This window comes from Lycorma delicatula, chromosome 5, assembly GCF_047948215.1.
Source record: "Lycorma delicatula isolate Av1 chromosome 5, ASM4794821v1, whole genome shotgun sequence".
Taxonomy (NCBI): Eukaryota; Metazoa; Arthropoda; class Insecta; order Hemiptera; family Fulgoridae; genus Lycorma; species Lycorma delicatula.
The window spans coordinates 70,443,024-70,464,589 of record NC_134459.1 but is presented as its reverse complement, the minus strand read 5'-3'; the positions used below and the strand labels follow the sequence as shown (position 1 = coordinate 70,464,589).

The following is a 21,566-nucleotide window of genomic DNA, read 5'->3' as shown; positions in this document are numbered from 1 at the left end:
TAGTCTTGTACAGTCTCAGTTCGACCATACCTGAGATTTGTGGTTAATTGAAACCCAACCACCAAAGAACACTGATATCCACAATCGTCTATACACATATTTACGTTTTTTATGACAAAACAATTTTAAAAAAACAAATCAACTAACAGATTATTTGGAGTAGTTTTGTTTTAATAAACAGAAATGTATTTTAAACAGCTTGATAAATATAATGAAATTTTTATAAGAATAAATAATAATATTTACATTAACTAAATGATACGACAGTGAAAATTAAACTTTTTTTGTACAAAGCTTAAGGAGATTTTGAAAGGCTGAAAGTCATAAAACCAAAAGCTATGTGTACAATTTTTTCGATTTTAATAATATTTTTATGCTTTTGTTAGATAAAATACACTCTCCATTTTCTAAAATTAATGTAATTACCATACCGGTTGGTTACTGATAGTTGTAATCCGCTGGGAATATAATAAAAGAACTTTAGAACTGTAAGTATAATAAATGTGTAGATTTACTACACTGATATTTCTACGACTGACAGTCAACAGCATGGTTTACCTGTAGTTGATTAAATAACAATGATCAAATGAATTTCATTTATAACTCACGTGAATCGAATATATCTAGTTCAGAGTAATTTAACTATTACATAATGTAATTTTATAAATGATACATAGTATATAATTACGCTAAGTAACTTTGATTTATTTGGGTCATATATGAACAGATTACTTTTGAAAGGAAACTTTAGCTTTAATATAAATTCATCAAGCTGAACAAAACTTGCCGATTAACTTAAAGTTAATAAGTTCTTGCAGGGATTTCGTCATGTATTTCCATTATAATATATGCAACATACGTCTCGTATTCAGTTATCTTAAATATAAAAGTATTAAAAATAACGTACAAGTTTAAAAATTAAAGTTTTAAATGAATATTTATTTAGAGCTTCATTATACATAAACTTTTTTGGCTAAGTCTAGAATCTTAAGTAGTTCTGTGAATTTAAACATAATTATTAACGGTATCCTTTTATCTTATCAGATTTGTATATAAATTACATTATTATTTAGTTATTACATTATTATTTTTAGTAACTTTTCTTACTGGTAAAAAATGCATTCTTTTTTTACAATCTTAAGCTTGGGAATATTTTCAAAATAGTGCAAAATAAGCAAGATATCTAATTAAATTAGTTAATTTATTAAGTAAAATATTTAGGTTAGAATAGAATTTTCTAAATTTAGAAACGAAGAAAATAATACGTACGAAATTAATACCATTTAGGTGTTAATACTTTTTTTTTAATAAAAAAAGTATTAACACCTAAATGGTATTATACATAAAAAAAATTATTTAAAAATTTAATAAAATACTTAACTGTAATGTGTAAACCGAAAAAGTGTTTATATAAGTGATACACATAATTAATAAAGCTAAGTATGTTTCGACTGGAAATAGTTTAATACTAGGTTATATGTAGAAGGTATCATGATGTTCTCCCGTGAATTTCATAACCTATTTTACTTGTGAAAATAATGAAAAAAGTTCATATAAAAATATGCCCTAAAATGTTTCTTTTACGAGTTGGCTTGTGAAAGATTTCACTCGGATTTTAGTATACCGATGAAATGAGATCGTACTGAAATTTTTAGGTCGTTAATTAATTAAGGGGGCAGAATTAGTAATTTCTTATGGTTTTTGACCTGAAAAACCGAATAAAATAGGTCCCGGAACCGTATCGTATACCGCAGTAGCTTTTGAGAATTTGGGGTGAAAACCAAAAAATTGGGGTAAAAACTTTTTTTTTTTATATTTGACGTGCAATAACTTCGTTAAATGGATAATAAACTCATAAAAAGTTTTATCAAACTTGTAGAGAATTTAATTATGACATAATAATGCAAGATAAGTTGATTAAAACAAATAAAAGTTACAAAAATTTTAATTTTATTTAGAAACAGTACATTTGTCGGAAACGTACTGTAAACAAAAACAAAATTCTTGTTTGGTTATGTGAAAAATTTGTACAACAATATTTACAGTTAAAAAACTAAAAAAACTAGGAAATTACAACAATTGTAAAATAGAAATAAATAAATAAAAATTACATAGATAAGAATTTTTTTGTTAATGACAGAAATACAATAAATTATTTGAAAGATTTATATTTCAAAGTTGACAGTAAAATAACAGCATGTGATTAATAATCCGCAATACTATATTAGTGTTTAAATCATTCTGTAATGTACATAGAGTACATCGGGTACGTGAACTGTCGTGTCGTTAGCGAAGGTTTATAGTGAATTTTAGTTGAATGTGATAGGTTTGCTATTGAAAAAACGTCATACTTATTTACAACAGAGGAATATGCTGATACGATATTCATGTTAGGTACGTACAATATTAAATGGTACAGTAGAGCATGAAATCTGTTTCCGAATCGCGGGACTTCAAATCGCAAAACAATTAGCGCGACTTTTTGCAATTTTCGGAACACAGGTTCACTACCTAGTATTCGTACAGCTATGAACGATCTGTCCAACACGACGCTATTATTGATGAGATTTTTATTGATGAAGTTTAGAACATCCCAGCCGTCAGTACACGACGTCTTTCTAATATCAGGGTTTCGCTTTCGACGGTTTGGAGGACACTTAAACCAAAAAGTTTTATCCTTATCGTAAACAGTCAGTTCAACATCTACACCTAGGAGTCTGTCCGCTTCGCTTGGAGTTTAGCAGCCGGTGGAATGCAAATCGACAACTATACAAGTATGTTTTGTTTACCGACGAGGTAAGTTTCTCTGGAGATAGCGTCAACAACTTACGTGATGAGCATACATTGAGAAAAGTAAATCCTCACGAAACTGTGGAATGGAATTTTCAACGCCGATTTAGCGCCAATATATATGGTGCAGCCTTTTTCACAATCAGCTATTTGGACGGTTCATATTACCTGGCGCTTAAATGTTGAGCGCTAAATGCACTTTCTCAAAAAAGAATTTCCGCAGCTGCTTGAAGATATTCCTGTAGCGTTGAGCCCCAAAGAATACTTCCGGCAAGATCGTGCGCCTCGCCACTTCTCTCGCGCTTTTTCCACTCACTTAAATCATCATTTCCCTGAGAAATCGATGATCGTGGAGGTCTTCACTCCTGGTCACCAAGATTATCTGATCTAAAACCGTTAGATTTTTTGGTGGGGAAGAATGAAAAATATTATATCTCCAAACAAACAAAAAAAACATTCTCGGGAGTCATTAATGTCCGAATTGTGGATGAGCAGTTAAGCACAGCCCTTAAGACTAAAAAGAGCAACAAAAGCAGTACAGAAGCATGCCAAGAAATATGTTGAAAACGGTTTCATTTTTAAACATTAATTATAAACTGGTACGTATAATTGGTGTAGTTTACTGTTTCTAAATAAAATTAGAACTATTCAAACTTATCTTTGTTTTATTCAACTTATCTTACATTAAATTGTTCAAAATTAAATTCTCTACAAGTTTGATAAAAAATTTTATGTGTTTATTATCCATTTAACAATGTTATTTCAAGTCAACCCTCCAAAAAAATCAAATTTTGTTTTTTACCTCAATTTATTGGTTTCACCCCAGATTTCTCAAAAATTACTGCATGCGGTTCTGGGTCCTATTTTATTAGATTTTTCACTTCAAACCACACTAGAGAAATCACTAATTCTCCCACTTAACGTCCTAAAAATTTCATATGACTTCATTTCACCGGGGTAGCTGAAATCCAAGGGAAATATTTCACTAGCCGTAACTCGCAAACAACGGATTTTAGGACAAACATATATGAACTTTTTCGATTATTTTAACCAGTTGAATAGGTTATGAAAGTCCCAGGAGAACTTTGTGAAAGGTCCTGTATCACTTTCGTGATACAGTTGTAGATGTACATAGTCTTTATAATTAAGTGAAAATAACCTTTCAATTAAAAGCAGAAAAATCTAAACTTTAAAATATATACTTTAGGATAAACCTACATTAACTCCTACCTAAAATTAGTTTATCAAGCCTGTATAATATTAATAAAATCGCCAAAAGGAACTCTCGAACTTTTTATAACACGAGTAAATAAGATTAAACAGTTAGACGGGGGTTTCATTTATTAAAAACAAGTTAACATTAATAGATTGATGAAATGTTAAAGAAAAATACAAATATAAAAATGTAACTTTAAACGTACAAATGAATATTTATTTATAAAAGAAATATTGCGGATATAAAAATAAATTTGGAAAGATTAAAAACGTTTTTACGAAAACTTAGCATGTCGAACACGTAATGAAAACTATAATATAGTATAAACTACATAAAACTTCCCGCATTAACGGTCCCTGTTATGTTTAAGATACAAAACTATCCCTGAATTGAATGAAATACGTTTTTTTACAAAATTTCAAGAATTACATTTTTATTACAAAAAATTAATAAGTATATTAGAAAAAAGCCAGTTTGAATTGTGAATTTAAGCAGTTTAGACTACAGTAGTGCTAAAACTCACAATTTCGACTTGAATCTCCAAAGCATATCATTTTTGTTTTAATTCCTTTCATTTTTGTTTTTTATAAATACAACGTAGAAGTAACTTTTGTAGTGTTTCGTAAAAATTATTATTATTATTGTTTATATTGTATGATTGTTTAAAGGTTTTTCATATATTGACTATACTTAGACTGTATTAAAACATTAATTAAAAAGAGAAATTATTAAATAAATTGAACATTTCATAAATAAGTTTTTAAAATTTAATTATAATACTCGTAATACCTAAAAGTAAAATTTAAATACCATTAAATATTAGTATCATACATTAAATCATTATTTATAGGAGTCTAACATGGATATTGAAAATTTTTAATAAAAAAAAAAAATATACAGGATATATATTTTATACAGAATAAAATTATATACAGGATATTTTAACGGAGTACAAAGAATGTTATCAGAATTAAATTATGGAATTATAAGATTTAAATAAAAAAATCCTTTTCGCCTCTGCTCATCAATGAACAAATTCCCTTTTTATAGGGTACATAGCCTTTAGTTTACCCTTGAACGTACGCCCACACTAACAAATCAGTTTTGTTCTTTATAAAATCCTTACTTTTGTAAAAAAAGTTGTTTTCTCGCACCACCTGATAACCAACCGACCGACTACTTTCAAATTTGCAGGATATATTTTTTACACCAGGGAAGGTTTTAAGCCATAGAACGAGGCCCAAGCCCTATTGAGGATAAAGTTGTAAATTAAAAATATTCATAAAAAAAAAATCTGATGTAGATACCACATGACTTCCTTCTACACCTATTAAATTACATATAAATATTTTTTTTAAAATGAAAAGTAAATAAAATTTTTTTTCATTAACAACTTCTGATATTTTTTCATATTTTTTTTAATTGTTATTACTGAATTATTACTTATCGTAAACAAATTTTTACAATCAGAGGTTAATAATTATTAATAAATCAATATATTTAAATTAAAAAACAACTTAAAAAAAGGAGATGAAGTTTGATTCGAACCGATGTGCCTTTCCTTTGTAAGATCCAAAGATAATTAAAATTTTATTTGGCTATAACTCTGGAACAAATGAAAATAAGTACAACTTATGAGATATCGTTGAAAAGTTCTCAATGAAAGCTTATTACTGTAGTTAAGAGAAAGTCCAAAACCCAATTTTTTTGTTTGATATCGGGCTTCTTTGGATACTTTTGGTTCAGTCGATTGCAATTAAAAGGGATGTGCACAACTAAATATTACAATAGTTCTAAATCCAAAATTTCAACATATTACGGCTAATCATTTTTCAGTTTTGCGAGACACATACATACGTACTACGTACAAACGTCACGCCGAAACTAGTAAAAATGGATTCAGGAATGGTCAAAATGGATATTTCCGTTGAAATCTGAAAACCGAAATTTTTAGCGATCACAATATTTCCTTTACTTCGTACAAGGAAGTAATTAATTCTTTTACATCATTATTATATTTCTGCAACCATGGCAACAGAAATAAGTTATGAATTTTTCACTGTAAAAGATGTCTGTACTTTAGCTACCAAAGTAACTACTATTCTGCCTTTTGTAATTTATTTTTTTTTAAGGTTTCTATAAAGCCTAAATACAGTACTATTCTCACACCATGAGGATAATGAACATTGTGGGGCCCAGGTAGGAACATTGGGGGGGAGGTCTGCTAGCTAGACGGGAAACGCAACCGAAGCGAGCTGTGCGGTGCTGTGGTAGGCATCAGGACTTGCTCTGCTCGCCCGACCGGCTAGAAAATATATGTATACATATATATTTTTTTTAATGTTTATTGCTGGTTATATTCTACAGTGGTTAGTTAGTTTCTAGACAACTTTTAATAGTTCGTTTCCTGGCAAATACCTTTTTTGTTTTCATTTTTTCCCCTTACCTCCAGGCCCGGACCGGCATTTAAGCATAAACACTACTCTGGGAAGTGCCATCGCCTCTAACCACTGGGAAGCAGCAGCGACAGACCCGGCTATGCCGTTCCCAGCCGCCCCAACTAAGTAGCCGAGACTCGGTCATTACAAATGTCATTACAAACCTTTACAGAAAAGGTTTGTTCATCTATTTTATTTATTAACTGAAATTATTAATTGTCAGTTAAAATGAAAAAAGAACAAGTTAACAAGTTTAATTATTTAGGGTGTGAAATTAGTGAGAGTCAGAGGGTCGACCTGAGACTGTACAAGGCTACATTCACATTCATACATATCATCCTCATTTATCCTCTGAAGTAATACTTGCGGTTCCAAAGGCTAAACAGAAGAAAGAAAGAGAGAGAGAGAGAGAGAGAGATTGAGAGATTGAGAGAGAGAGAAAGAGAGAGAGAGAGAGAGAGAGAGAGAGAGAGAGAGAGAGACATTACAAAGAATCCAGGTAGATATCAGAATATACTTGCAACAAAAAAGAGTCCTACGAAATAAGACCAGAAGAGATACCCAGTTGAAATTGTATAATTCTATGGCCTTGTCTCAACATTGCCGTATAGCAATGTTGAGATAACACAAGCAGATCATGGAAGCTGCAGAAATGAGATTTTTGAGAGCAGTTAGAGATGTTCTCGACTTGATAACATTAGAAATGTGGATATTAGAAATAAATTGAGAGTAACTAGTATCTATGACAGAATATTAAGATATCAAAAGAGATGGCAAAGTCAAGTTCAAAGGGTGGAAAGTGGTATTATTTCAAAACAGGTCGTGGATTATTCGTCATTGGAAGACGAAGTGTGGGTCATTGGAAGACGAAGGCTTAAACCTGAAAAGCACAAGAAGAATAACTGACAATTATTGTCTCATAAAAGCATCACTATAATTTCCTTTATAAATATTAACTATATACATATAAACAAGAATATTTATGTGTCCGTTTGTTTTTTATACAGATCGAAAGTTTTATTCCGATCGAGATGAAATTTTGTACACTAATAGTTCCCAACAAGAGGATAATTGTTATCTACAATTCATTTGAAAAAAACTACCCTTCTTTTTTCATTCGCTCAATGTAGCCTCTAACGTACCTCAAATTTTGTGATGATTAAGTTTACAAAAATATAGCATAAAATTGAAATCGTTTCTTTGGAAATAGATGATTAATGAAAGAATTATTTTCGAATAGCAGGGGAAGATTATGATTTTATGCCTACTTTTATCGTACATGGCCAAATTCATCATTTGTTCCCCTTCCGGATGAAAAACCGAAATTTTTCCTTCACAGGCAAAAAAAAAAAAAAATGGCAGGCTGATCAACGAAGTACGAATATAATTTCATTCGCCCAATAATTTAGTGGAAATGTTTAAAACAGCAAGAGAAGGATGCATACGGACGAATATAAAGTATTCGTCCGTATGCATCCTTCGTATGTAGGTAGAATCACACGTAATATTTGATGTTAAATGTACTGGATAGAAATGAGGGACAACCCGGGCGATGTCGGGTACGCGGCTAGTTTTATATATTAATATCAACTACAACCACATTCTATTTCTTATTTATTAATTTTATATTTTGTAATGATTCTCTGATAAAGATCTTTTCGTGGTTTTTCTTAATCTATCCAGGCACATACTATCAAGTTCCTTTTTTATACATGAAGTAACATACCTCCAATTCTTTGCGTTATTTAAATAATGTACAATAATTATTTTATGAACTCAATAAATAGTAATAATTTACTGAGCAAAAATTTGGGGAAAAAACCAGCAATCCTAAAAAACTTGTGTTAAATTTTCAACTGAATGGCTTAAATATATTTTATAATTTTTTTTACAATGAGGTTAATTACGGAAATAATAATTTTCAACCCTTAATAATAAGGAAGTCGTGTAAAACTTTCAATTTTTTTGTTGAGTATTCGATAAATTAATATTGTATACGACAAAGAAAAATGTATTTTTTTAGTTTTATTATTCAAAATATATATTATAAATTTAATGACTCTGAATGAATCTGCATAAGCTATAAGCTGTATAAAATGTAGAATACATAAAGAAATGGTGATACTTATTTTCCCGTACATTAAGTCAAGACGATTGTATAAACATTCGTAATCCAGCTCGACAATTCGAGACCTATCATCACTAATGGCCATTTTAGCACAATTGGTCCTTGAATCTCCTTACCAGCCACCACATGTAGTCGGTAGTAATTAAGAATACATCCTAGTATAGCAAAGAGCATATCAGTATACGGCAGAGAGGACATAGTTTGGCAAAATATATTAATAAGAGTATGATTTAACAAATTATCCATGTGAATTTTATTTAAAAAAAATTCTTCAAAAAAATACTTTTCAAAAGGGTAAAAGTAAATGAAAAATTTTGGTTCTAAGGAAGGGTTCAAATTTTAAGTTCAATTAAGATTATTTTAAATCATATGTACCTAAAAATTCGAAAAGTTATAACAAAAATTAAAATATTAATTATACAGAAATTTCAATTTATCCTACGACTCATTAAACACAATTGAATATTGTAATTCAGTAATTACAATTTACATTGTTTGATTTTATTTTTATATGGAGAAATTAATCCAGTTTCAGAACATAATAGAATATTGTAACAATTATTTTAGAAAATTTGATTAAAGTCACAATTTCAAACGTATAAAAAAAGAATTTATTTTTTTTTCTAAGTAATTCACTTTCAACGGAGCGATGTAATTTTATTTCATCATTTAACATTTTGTTGTTTTTCTCATTTGGTATTTTTTCTTTGTTGTTTACAATTATTACTGTAAAGTGAAAAGAAGTATTATTATTTTTTCTAAAAAAAAGAGAACAAAAAAGTTTCTATTTTTCTATACAAAAAGGAAATTCACAGAGGAAATTAATTATAGGCAATTATGAGATTTATTCTCGCACTGTGCGCCTCGTTTTCCAACTCTGATCAGCCCCGTTGGGATGAGAGAACGAGGTTGAACTTTTCCATGCCGAGTGGATTTATATCCATGGTTAATAGCAGGCACAGAGCTTCCTGTCCCATAAAACACCCACACAAACCGACTCAACTAAACCACCCCCTAACCATCCGAATTCTCTCAACCTACCCTATCGTATCCTACTGTACTACCATACACTGCAACATATAACCCCTTAATAACAGCCCGAGATTTATCTAGGTATCTTCCATACACACAATAATCCATATCGATTTTTTTTCTAAGAAAAAAAGTTGGTCTGTGTTTATTCAGCAATTTTCTATCATAATTCAATTTAACTCTGTTCCTGGAATCCTTTTGGTACGATATTTTACAACGTAATCTATTCTACCCTTCACTCTGTTTCTTTCTTATTTCTTCATTTCTTTTTTCTCCGCCTTTTTTTTTACAGAAAAGAGAATAATTAACCAACATAAAAGCACGAACTTTATTTATCAGAATAATATTTTAATTAAATAATAATATTTTTAATTATATTTAGAAAATTAAGTTTTTTAAACTGAAATTAACTTTTTTACTAATAACATTCTCAATAATAATGTTTTGCAATGATTAAACTACAACAATTTTTTTTTTTTTAAATAATAAATGCTTAACAAATGTAAATTATTAACACTGTGAAAAAGAATGACCTGTAACTGGAAAATTACTCCACGCTTACCACGTAAGACACAAGGGAAAATTGTCAGAACATGAAGCAAAATAGAATAGCTGTGTAGGTACATCCATTTTTCAAAGTATACGATTAAATTTCAAAGAATAAAAAATTAAGATTAGTTAAGGTTACTATTACTATTACAGCATTACTATTTTTGTAGAAGGAGGTTCTATGATATTTATTAAAGACGAATGACGTTGGTAGCTAACACAGATACCGTAAGATGTACGGGGAACAGTATAAGACTCAGGTTGGTAAAAATATTTAGTGTTTTAAATACAGTTTATTTTTTATTTTCTTAAATAGAACATAAAACATAAAACAGAATTTACGAATTTGTACAACGTAAAAACCAATTAAAAATTTGCTTGACTGCTATACCCAAAACAGCAATACTTAACTATACTGCTACAACCTTTTCCACAAATTTATTACAAAATTTCATTCTGTCTTAAATTCTGGGTAATTTTAATAATAAAACAGACATAAATTTGGCATCACAGCATTTCAGTGAGCGAGACGCGAATTGGTAATTCAAGAAAAAAAAGAGATAAACATAACAAATGAAACATTAATGAGGGGGGTTCTTAAATTACAATACAGTGTTTTGTTTACAAGGATGAAATAAGAAAAACAACTATTTCAGCCATCCAAAATTATGAAATCAAAAAAAGTATTTCTACGTGGTTAACAAAAAACATGAAAAAAACGTTACATCCAATTTTTACGGTAATTTTTTTATTTTATCTATTTCTTTGTAATAATACAATTTAAAAGGAATTCTTTGACGTGGAAAAAGTAAAAGATTCCAATGAAAATAGCACTTTTTAAAAATATTCAAAAAATTTATAAGGTTTTTTTATCGATAATTATTTCGATGTAATAAGAAATTTAGAAAAAATCTGATGTGGACATCACATGACTTCTTTGTATGCCTATTAAATTACATACACACATTTTATGCTGCACTTCATTTAAAATTATTTCATTTGAAAGTTAGATACAATCCTCCAAATCTTTAATAAAGAATTTTTTTATTTTATTTTTTTTTATGTTATTATTGAATTATTATTTAATTTATTTTTTTTTACAATCGCAGTTAATAATTCAATATATTATGATTAATAAATCAATATATTTAAATTAAAAAAAGAAAAAGAAAATGAAGTCGGATTCGAACCGATGTGCCTTCCCTATATAAGATCCAAATATTTCATTAATTACAGTTTTATTTGGCTATAACTCTGGAACCAATGAAAATACCTACTACTTATGTATGATATATCATTGAAAAGTTCTCAATGAGGGCTTATTACTGGAGAAAAAAGTCCAAAATCTAGATTTTTTGAATTTTGGTCCAGTCGATTGCAATCAAAAGGGAGGTGTTAATCAAAACTAGATGTTACAACAGTCCTCAATCCTAAATTTCAACATTTTACAGCTAATCGTTTTTAAGTTATGCGAGATATATATGAACGTACGTATGTACAGAAGTCACGCCGAAACTAGTCAAAATACATTCAGGGATGGTCATCAAAGTGGATATTTCCGTTGAAATCTGAATACCTAAATTTTTCGCGATTACAATACTTCCTTATACAAGAGGCACATATGCATAGCACATCCCCAACATTGGGGACCTGGAAAAGAAAAGTTTTCTATAAATAGTTAAGTTTTCTATAAATATATATATATATATATATATATATATATATATATATATTTATAGAAAAGTTTTCTATAAATTAAATTTATTTTATTAAGATTAGTAAAATTTATAATTTTTGGGAAATAACTAAGAACAATTTGAATGAGACAAAGCACAAAGAATTTCAATAGACTGTTGGAATCGTCGAAATTTTCTCTATAACAGTAAGAGGTTTTTGTCCCAAAAAAAATTATATAATAAAACGTTTAGTAGTTGGAAATCACTAATACATTTAGACAGCAAAACAGGTTTCACAGCCCAGCTGTACATAAAACTTTAGACTTAGATTCGAATCTAATAGTATCAAACCTATTATTATCTTTTGAACACAAATTATTTTATTTCAAATATAATAATATAATAACTTGTAATTCTATTTCGATCTTGAAAGATCGTAGAGAAACTATTAAGTGACAAATAATTTTCCTCTAACCATCTAACAACCGATTATAGTAGAACATTTATATTAAATAAAAATCTAAGTAATATTGAATATACTTCTGAACATTTATAGTAAAATATTATCTGATAGTACTGAAAACGCTTCATCTTCTAAAATTATATTTATGTATTTTTAAGGATATTTTTATTTTTATCAAAAGTATTAATTTTATGAACTATAATGAAGGGTGATTGTTATCATGCCCTTTAAAAATGAATTTCATTAAATTGAACATATTTTTGGCAAAAGGCAATAAATTTTTTTTTAAATTTGTTAAAAATTATTTTTGAATTATAATATAAAATATTAGTGTAGTTTTTCTCTTATTTCAAAGTTACATGAAAGATTTACATTCATACACCCAACAATTCTAAATAAACTGCTTATAAAAGAAATAAATTTAAATGGAATAAAAGAAACCCAGTCAAATGTGTAAAAAAAACAAAAAAAACGGAAAATCTTTTCCTTCAATTGTTATAAGAAGATGTATATTGTACGTAGGCTGTAGAAGAGGCAAACAAGTAGAATATTCAAAAAGGGAGGAACCAAGACTTCTATTGTCTTTTAGCGGTAAATCTACAAGAGCTTCTTACTAGCATCTTATTCCTTCATAGATGAATCCGATTTCTCATGTCAGGTCTCTTGTTTAGTAAACTGAAGCCAAGCATCTCTTCTCTCACTCGTTCTCTTCTCTCTCTTCTCTCACTCGTTCTCTTAAAATCGGATACGATGCTATGCAGTAACAATACACCGATGAATTTTACTATCAAATTAGCTTCTTACAGCGACTCTTGTTATGAGAAGCGCCTCTTAATTTTAAATACTCATTATACCGTTGTAATTAAGCGATAAGGAAAATATAATAAAGCACTTAAAATATTTAAGTTACAAGTAATTCCATATATTCGTTGTTTTACATATTTACATACATCTAAGTAAAATTAAAACTTTAGTCGATAAATTTATGAAACTAGGTTATAAATACTTTCATGTTAAATAACTACTTTAATTAAATTCCGATGAAACAATTTAGATAAATATTCCTGACAATACGGTATTAGTCGTTACATTTAAACCTAGTAACGGAATTATTATGTCAGTTGAATAGTCAAATTAACTAAAACACGAAGAATTAATAAAAGTTTTTCCAGCGTACATTTATCAATAATTTTCGTAACTAAAAATATTATAAGTTATATTATTTAAATAATTAATTATTAGGTAGATTTCAAAAGAAAGCTATCTATTGTAATGGATATCATAATTCCACTTCCGGAAAATGTCGTCATATCTTCGCGTTTCACATCCCCAGATCCCAAAACCACCGACACTCCTAAAGTTTATATATATATATATATATATATATATATATATTTCACTTTCTTGTGGACACGATAACTGCCGTAATTTTGTGCCAATCACTTTCAAATTGATACGTAAAATATAACGACCCAAAATCGTGGTCGAGTTCGTTAATGGGAAAAATCGACCATGGGGATGGAAATGGTGAAACTTTTCGAAAAAACAAAATATCGCCTTAAGTTTCTTATTAAATAAAATATCGAATTTGTTTTAAGTTCCGACTATTATTTAGATAAAGGCCTAAAACTTATCTACGTAAACATTTTGATATCACCAACCATTGGCCCAGAGGGTGAGAAAAATGGGGTTTCGCAGACAAAAAATATCATACCTCTATTAATATTCACAGTATCGAATCGGTTTAAAGTGGTCATTATTCCTCTAAACATTACCTAAAACTTTTGTCTGAAACAATTTTTGATATGAAATCAATCCTTATGGAAAAGGATGACCAAAAAATGTTGCTAGAATTGAAGATGGTGCTTGTATGCTAAATATGTGAAAGTTTTTTCACATGTAACCGTTGTCGTATTGAGTAAATTTGAAGTTGTTATTAACTTTAATGTGGAGATCTTTTATATCCCCTACTTAGCAACGGTGATATTGTCTTCACTTGTGTGGCGAAAGGGATGTTTTTTACTATTAATAATAATTACTATTAGAGAAGAATCATTTCAGATTTTATCAGGAGTATTATTGCTTCTTTCGCCTTAGTCGACGTCAATTAACCAAGATAAAACTGTCCGAAACATAAAAAGTTTGCTGTACAAAATTCCAATATTTATTAGTGGGTTATCAATGATACTATATCGTTAACATTATTTTAACTAGTTATATAACAAATATCAAAAATTTTATTATAGTTTCAGATTTAATTAGGCCACAAATGAATAGTGACATTCCAGAATTCGTCTTATCCTTCGGAAACCGACATTTAGGTGGCATGGAATCCTTATAGTGTTTTGAATGCTTTTTCTGAATATTAATATCAGTTTGTTTCAAAACTCGTTATAAAAAGTAAAAAAAAGATGATGAATTTGTTATATGTTCCAAAACTTTTCTCATTTGTTATAGCTTCCGTTCCCATACTTATCTTATCCTCTTAACCAATCAGAAGCATTCATTTCACTAAAAATCAACATGGCGATCATTGCTGTTTATTTTTTGAAGTAGAAAGGTTTTTCAACAATATCATATTGTTGAAAAATTAAAGTTGTAATGATGATTAAATAAGAAGTTAAAATGGATGAAGCAAGTACGATTAGTAAAAGTTGTAAAAAATATATTTTTTCCAATTCCTGGCCACTCTTTCAATTCGCCGAATAGAGCTTGCTAATATCGGAAGAGAGTTGCGAATAAATATAATTATTGCTAATCCAATTCAAACTCCATGGACCTGTTATAAATGTCGTTGATTAGCCGATTTTTCATGACTGGAAGTCGTCTGTCGGCAGAATTATAAGAGTTTCTACTCCCAGCGGCACTTCAAATTTTCGATGGCTAAAAGATTTTTGGCAATAAAAAAAGTTCTTCTGTTCAACTCCAAGGAGAAAATATTTTATTGAAGCTGATGTTTCTAACTCGACTTAAGAAGTCTCAGACTGTTAAGAACTTGACTCCTGTTTTAATTCCAAAAGGTGTACCTCTTCCCATAGCAAAAGTGAAACATGTAAAAAACTTGTTAGTGAAACAATTCGGCAAAGAGCGAGAAAATAACAAAGATTCAGAATATTTTTAACCAGATAACAAAGACTGACTACGTACAAACGGACATTCCAGCCGAAGACGTCCATAATGTCTATTGCGAACCTATGACTGATGATTTTGTGAACATAATGATAATAAGGTGTTCCTATTTGTTTGACAATGATAACAGAATGCTTTCGGATTGATTTCAGATTCTTTTAATATATATATATATATATATATATATATATATACAAATAAATGATTTTTTTTATTGTTGTTATGCTTATTTACGCTTATATAGCGTCTAATCAAGAATATTATGAGGGTTTGCTTTTTTTTTTTAGAAATATTTTGCCTGAATGATGTTCCATTATTTTATTACAATTTTGGATTAAACTATTATAATATTCTTTTTCAGAACTTACTATATCCAAATTGCCATTCTTAACCTCGTTTTTGGTTAATTTTGAACTGAAATTACTTAAATTCCATTAGTCTGTGAAAATTTTTAATACTATAAACAGTTTTCAATTAGTATAAAGAACCTAAAGTAATCTAATTTATTAAAAACAAACAACAATCAAAATATCTCCTCCTGTAAAATTTAAAAAATGGATAAGGCATGTTTTGGAATCTTGCTACTCAAATCATCTTGTAATATTTTCAAAATACTGTAATAAATATCACGAAAAACGTAATGAGCAGTTTCATTCCACAAACAAGTCCAGATTACTATACTACATTCGTATTTTGATTATTAATATTACACGTTACTAAAAGAACAAAATAAATGAAGACTTAACTATAAAGACCAATAACTTATCTGTTAGAAATATCGTTGTGAAGAATGATGAAGCTATCCGCGTAATACCAGTTTAATTTAACTTATTTTTTTCAAAATTCATCACATATCTTAAAAAATTTCAATATCTTAAAAATCTATAATTTTTTATTATTATTTATAACTAGATTTGCTCTTACGTTCCGTGTGAGATGTAGATAGCTCGAGTCCGAGCCGGATCAGTTATATTTCATTATTAACAACTTCTAAATACTATCTCTGTTGTTGGGTTTTAAATAGTAACTCGTCTGCCTGACAATTCAAAAATAAAATTCAATTACTCAAAGTAAACTCCTACACGAGCAACGGCTGTAACTACTTGCAGACCCCGAAAGAAAGTTCTACTAGGTATCTGGGAAATCATACAAGTTAATCTATTTCTATTCATATAAAAAAAGGTAACGCATTGACATCGTTTACTATTGGATATTCTCCAGTGGATCTAGCAAATACTATTTTTGTTTTGTTCCTAATTAGATTACTTCCTATGACGTAGAAGAAAAAATTCCTTAGATGCAGCAGGAATGTTATGATACAAATAATATAATTAAGCAGTATGAGGTTGTTATGGGCCTTTTCTTCATCTGACATACATTTTTTGAACTTTGAAACCTTTTTGATGTAATTAATTAATTGAATGGTAAGATGTTCTCTATTACTTTCTATTCCGTAGTAATAATTCAACTTCGGTATACTTATTCTATACGTTTTTTTTGCAATCTTGACGTCTTCTAGGATTTTTATCCTCTATAAACCCTTATACTACTAAATTAATTTCTTCATAAATGACCTACTAACCAAGTTAATCTTTTTGTTAATTCTGCAACGATTATCTGTCTTCCATTATTCCTTAAGAAATCTTTATTCAACATTTTATAACCTTACTTTTAAACTATTGAGGTCAAACTTGCCTTTTTCAAAAAACATAACACCGAAATAATTTTGTCATTTAATAAAATATGGATCTTGTTGCACGTAAAGTTCTTCAGTCGTAAAACGTGTTACAAGTTTCAATACAAGTTTTCACACTAACTCAACATATTACACTCTGCAGGCAGCAGATCTCATTTGTAAAGGTATGATTTGCATCTTGGTACTTCGATTGTCAACCGGCTTACTTAATGACCTTTACACGGTGTGCGGAAAATTATACCTGGGAGCTAGCACTTTCATTAGGTGAATCTGCGGTATCCAACTCTATCTTCCACTTTTTAGTAAGATTCTCTGCTTGAAAGCTCTGAAGAGCGTAGGATGTTAATAGGAGGATCTTTCTGAAACGAAGTCGTCTCGAGGATAGCTGTTAAATGAAAAAGGTATTCCAGAATCCTTGATCATCTATTTTTCGAATGCAAGGTGACAGAATACTAATGAAAGGATAAAGTTTCTGTCTAGAAGTTAATTAAGGCAGCCAGATTCCAAGGTAAAACTACCTTATTTTCAGAATCATCTTATAAAACTGTGAATTTAAAGGTTTCTATTAAATCTCCGATTTGTCTATTATTCATGATAAATTATCATACAATATTAATCCGTATAATATTGTTAAATTTTTTTTTTTACACTTCTTATTTCCATAATTTACATTAGTATACTTTTTTATATATATGAACTTCCTTGTAAAAGATTAAACTGGTGAAAAAATAAACTTTCAAGATTAAAAAAAAATTTTAATTTACAAAAAGAAAACTGCAAACTATTCTTTGTCATTATAAAAAAATCAAGGTTTGATAATTAGAATACACACAAATTTCCAGTATTTCTACTTCAGAAATCTATTTTTTTTTAATTTTAAGTTTATAAGGAAAATAATAGTATAATTATTAGCTGAAGGTTTTAAATTTAGAATTTAGGTTTATGAATTAATCAAAGATGAATAATAATAAAAAATATTAACGAGGCGCTAATGATTAATACAATTAAGTTAACAATATTTTATTATCATCAACAAAGTTTGATGTTATAATCATCATCGTCATCATCACTAGTAAAAGACGGCACAAAGCGAGAAGAGAGAGAAAGAGAATCAGGATATTAGAAACAGGATCCCTGGTGTGCTTGATAGGCGCTATATTAATAATGAAACGTTGGATCTTGCAGGCAGTCTCTGCTATAACAGTACTATACTATACAACTAACGTAAGGGTTAAATAGAAATGATGACGGCGTCGGTGATGAACAAATCTTCACAGCATTTCAATTTATCCTTCTACACTATAATTATTATTGTATTTCTTTGATATTTTCCGAATGTAAGAAAAAAAAGAATAGAATTAAAAACTATTCTTCTCTATTATCATGCTTACGTTAAAAATAAATTATTAAAAAAATTAAATAAAGTAAAAATATTAATTAAACTAATTAATCATTCAAAATCAATCAGGGAAATATTTATAAATGTACCAATTAGAAAAAAAAGGAACTAACTTCTCTTTGTATTAATAGAAATAATCAACATTAATAATGTACATGATTTCCTCCGGCTAATAAAAATGTATCTGATACGGATATTTTTGATTTAAATTTCTAAAAAAAAAAAAGGTTGTCAATTATCTCCATTTGCCTTTTTAGAAAAATATTATTTTTATTATGTTTTTATCCTCCTTACTCTTTATCTGAATGATTTCAATGATTTTGTTTTGAAAGTTCAAATTAAATTCGACAAAAAGTATTTTAAAATTGTAAAATATTTCTTCAAATGTATAAATTGCATCCCAAAAGTATAATAATGAAAAGCCTAGAATGAAAAATTGAGAGTAAGTTGATGATTATAACGTCTTTTATATTATTTTAATCCTTAATTTTTTAACTATGATTCACTAACTCATTTTTTGGACCCTCAAATTTGAGTTATATACTATTTGTAAAGAGCTATGTGTCATAAGTATTCCACTACAAATTTTCAAAAAAAATATTTACAATATCTGATAATATTTATAATTACGATAAATTCACCTTACTTTAAAGAATACAAATAAATAGTTACTTTCAACAGTTATTGAAATAAACTGGAAAAATATTACACTCGGTTTACAAAAAAATTTACTAAAAATTGAAACCAAGATGGCATTTCAATTGTAAAACAATCATCATCAGTAAATACTATGGAAAAGTACGAATACATATAAAAACGTAACGTAAAAAGTAAATTAAAAATAAGTACCAAGAAAACGATAATAATTATAAACAATACAATTAACTAAACAGTACTAACTTTTATATTATCTTACTTTTGTAATGTATAGTCCGTACTGCCAATGCTAATTATAATTTATATTGTTTAATATTATTGTTATTTCTTTGTTTTTTAAATTTACTTATAACTCATTTTTGAATATATATTTTTACTTTCCCATCTAGCGCTGTAGCAGAGCTATACCTCTATAAGGGAAAGTATTGCAATCGATCCAATTTGGACATATGCGGTTTTCCCCAATTCTTGAAGTTTTGACACCTAACGAACCCAAAAAACCGGATGGAAATTTTCCGGTTGTTGGTGTTCGTATGTATTTGTATTCGGTATTGACCTCTAAATAACCTTATATTTCCAGAACTACTGAACCGATTTTGACCATACTTGGTCAGATTAGTTCTATAAATGGAGCATTGATACCATTCAAATTTTCAACTTAAAAGGTCAAGGGGGTGAGGCTGTAGAGCAGGTCACCAAAGTACCTCGAGATTTCTCCTAATTATTTTTCTTAGGCACATTTGTTAACAATTAAAAATATCAATATTTGCAAAAAAAACCTTTTTTCGCAAAATTGCACCCGCACTCCAAAAAATGCTTTTGTAGTCGCCTATGCAGTGATGTCACATGTGAGCGGTAGAATTAAATAATTTAATAATATAAAGCTTAAAAAAGTAACTCGGTCTGGCTGGGTCTTAAACTCGATCGCCCGATTGACTCGGTACTTGGTGCGTTAAGTCACGCAGCTACACCCGTATGTTCTATGTAAGTTGTGTAATTACATCAGTTTAGTTAGAGCCGACCTTGCCGCTAGAACCGCCACTCCCGCGCGAATTAAATACGGTATGCGCGCGTGCATTAAATGGAATTATTAAATTAAATAAACGAAAAAATATTATAGTTAAATAAAATGATAAACATTTTAAATTAAGTTGTGCATGTATGCGTATGTAAGCCGGGCATCAGAAACAACCCAGAGTTGAAGGAATTCCTCGCGTGACGGGAAAGTCCTATAACTGTGTTGACAGCTTTTTTTTCATGGTGTCCACTAATAATGACTAATTAACAGTTGTAGTGAGCACTTAGGATTACATTTTAAATTACATTTTTCATATTCTTTTGAAAGTAATCCTGTTTTAAAAATTCTGTAACAGATATACCAGTCCAGATTAGTATAAGAAAGTCAGCTTTTACGCACAAGAATAAGTGCGCGCTAGCACGCTTTACAGACCTACATTTGACTTTATAGGTCTAGGAATTAGAAAAAAAATTAAATAGTAACGGTTTTTAGGAACAACAAAATTTATTCAAAGGGAATGCCATAAAAGAAATACAGTAGAAATTTGATTAAAAATTGTAATGCTATTGGAGAATGTTAAAGGGTAAGTGGAAACCAAGAAATTAAGGCATTCATGTTTAGTTAATTTAGTAATATCCTTTTAGAAAGATTGCTAGACTACGTAAAGTAACTGATTAAGAATGCAGGTATTGAATATTTTAAGATTAAAAGATTAGCTAAGAGCGGAAGGAATTGAAAATATCATCAAAGACTGATGACAAATAATTTGGGAAACTTCGATGATAAAAAATATTGTAACTTCCATTTTATTGAATTACGTTTCCAGCTTTATCATTAAACCAATATTAGTATATTCTTTTTACTCACCAGTATCAGTGTCAGCCCCCGGTACGCCCAGACTGTTGGAATTATCGTTGATAAAGGCCTCAGTGGAGCTGGTAAAGGTTTGTGGTGATAACGTTAGATCTTGCCCGCTTTCCGAATCAAACAGATCAAACGTTGTCGTTGTTGTACCGTTACCTATAAAAAAAAACCAATAAAAGTAAAGTAAAATTTTTGGTTAATAAACATAACTGGTATTAATTACATGTATTTAAGTATTTTTAATTTTGACAGTAGTTAAAAATAATAATTTTCATCACTTTTTTAAATTTAAATAAATATTTTGGATTGGCATATTAATAATTTTGAATTGAATATTTACCGATCTAAATCTATTTACTGTAACAAGAACCTTTTATAGAAACAGTAAAAAATATATAAAAATAAGTTAATATCTGATATATGTATATAAAATTTAAGATTCTTTCAGTTTTGCTCAAAATTGGTATATTTAAAGATATTTTTCTCATAAAAAAAAAGATTCCCTTTATTT

At 28.9% G+C, this 21,566-nt stretch overlaps 1 protein-coding gene across 3 annotated transcripts in view; it reads right to left on the bottom strand.

The window, feature by feature from the left end:
* The window catches only part of LOC142325068 (uncharacterized), a 968,357-nt gene that overhangs the window by 341,193 nt on the left and 605,598 nt on the right, over positions 1–21,566 (bottom strand). For all 3 annotated transcript variants that reach the window (XM_075366386.1, XM_075366387.1, XM_075366389.1), the window contains exon 4: positions 21,059–21,211. In XM_075366386.1, the coding sequence (XP_075222501.1) occupies positions 21,059–21,211 (153 nt within the window). The remainder of the gene's footprint in view (positions 1–21,058; positions 21,212–21,566) is intronic.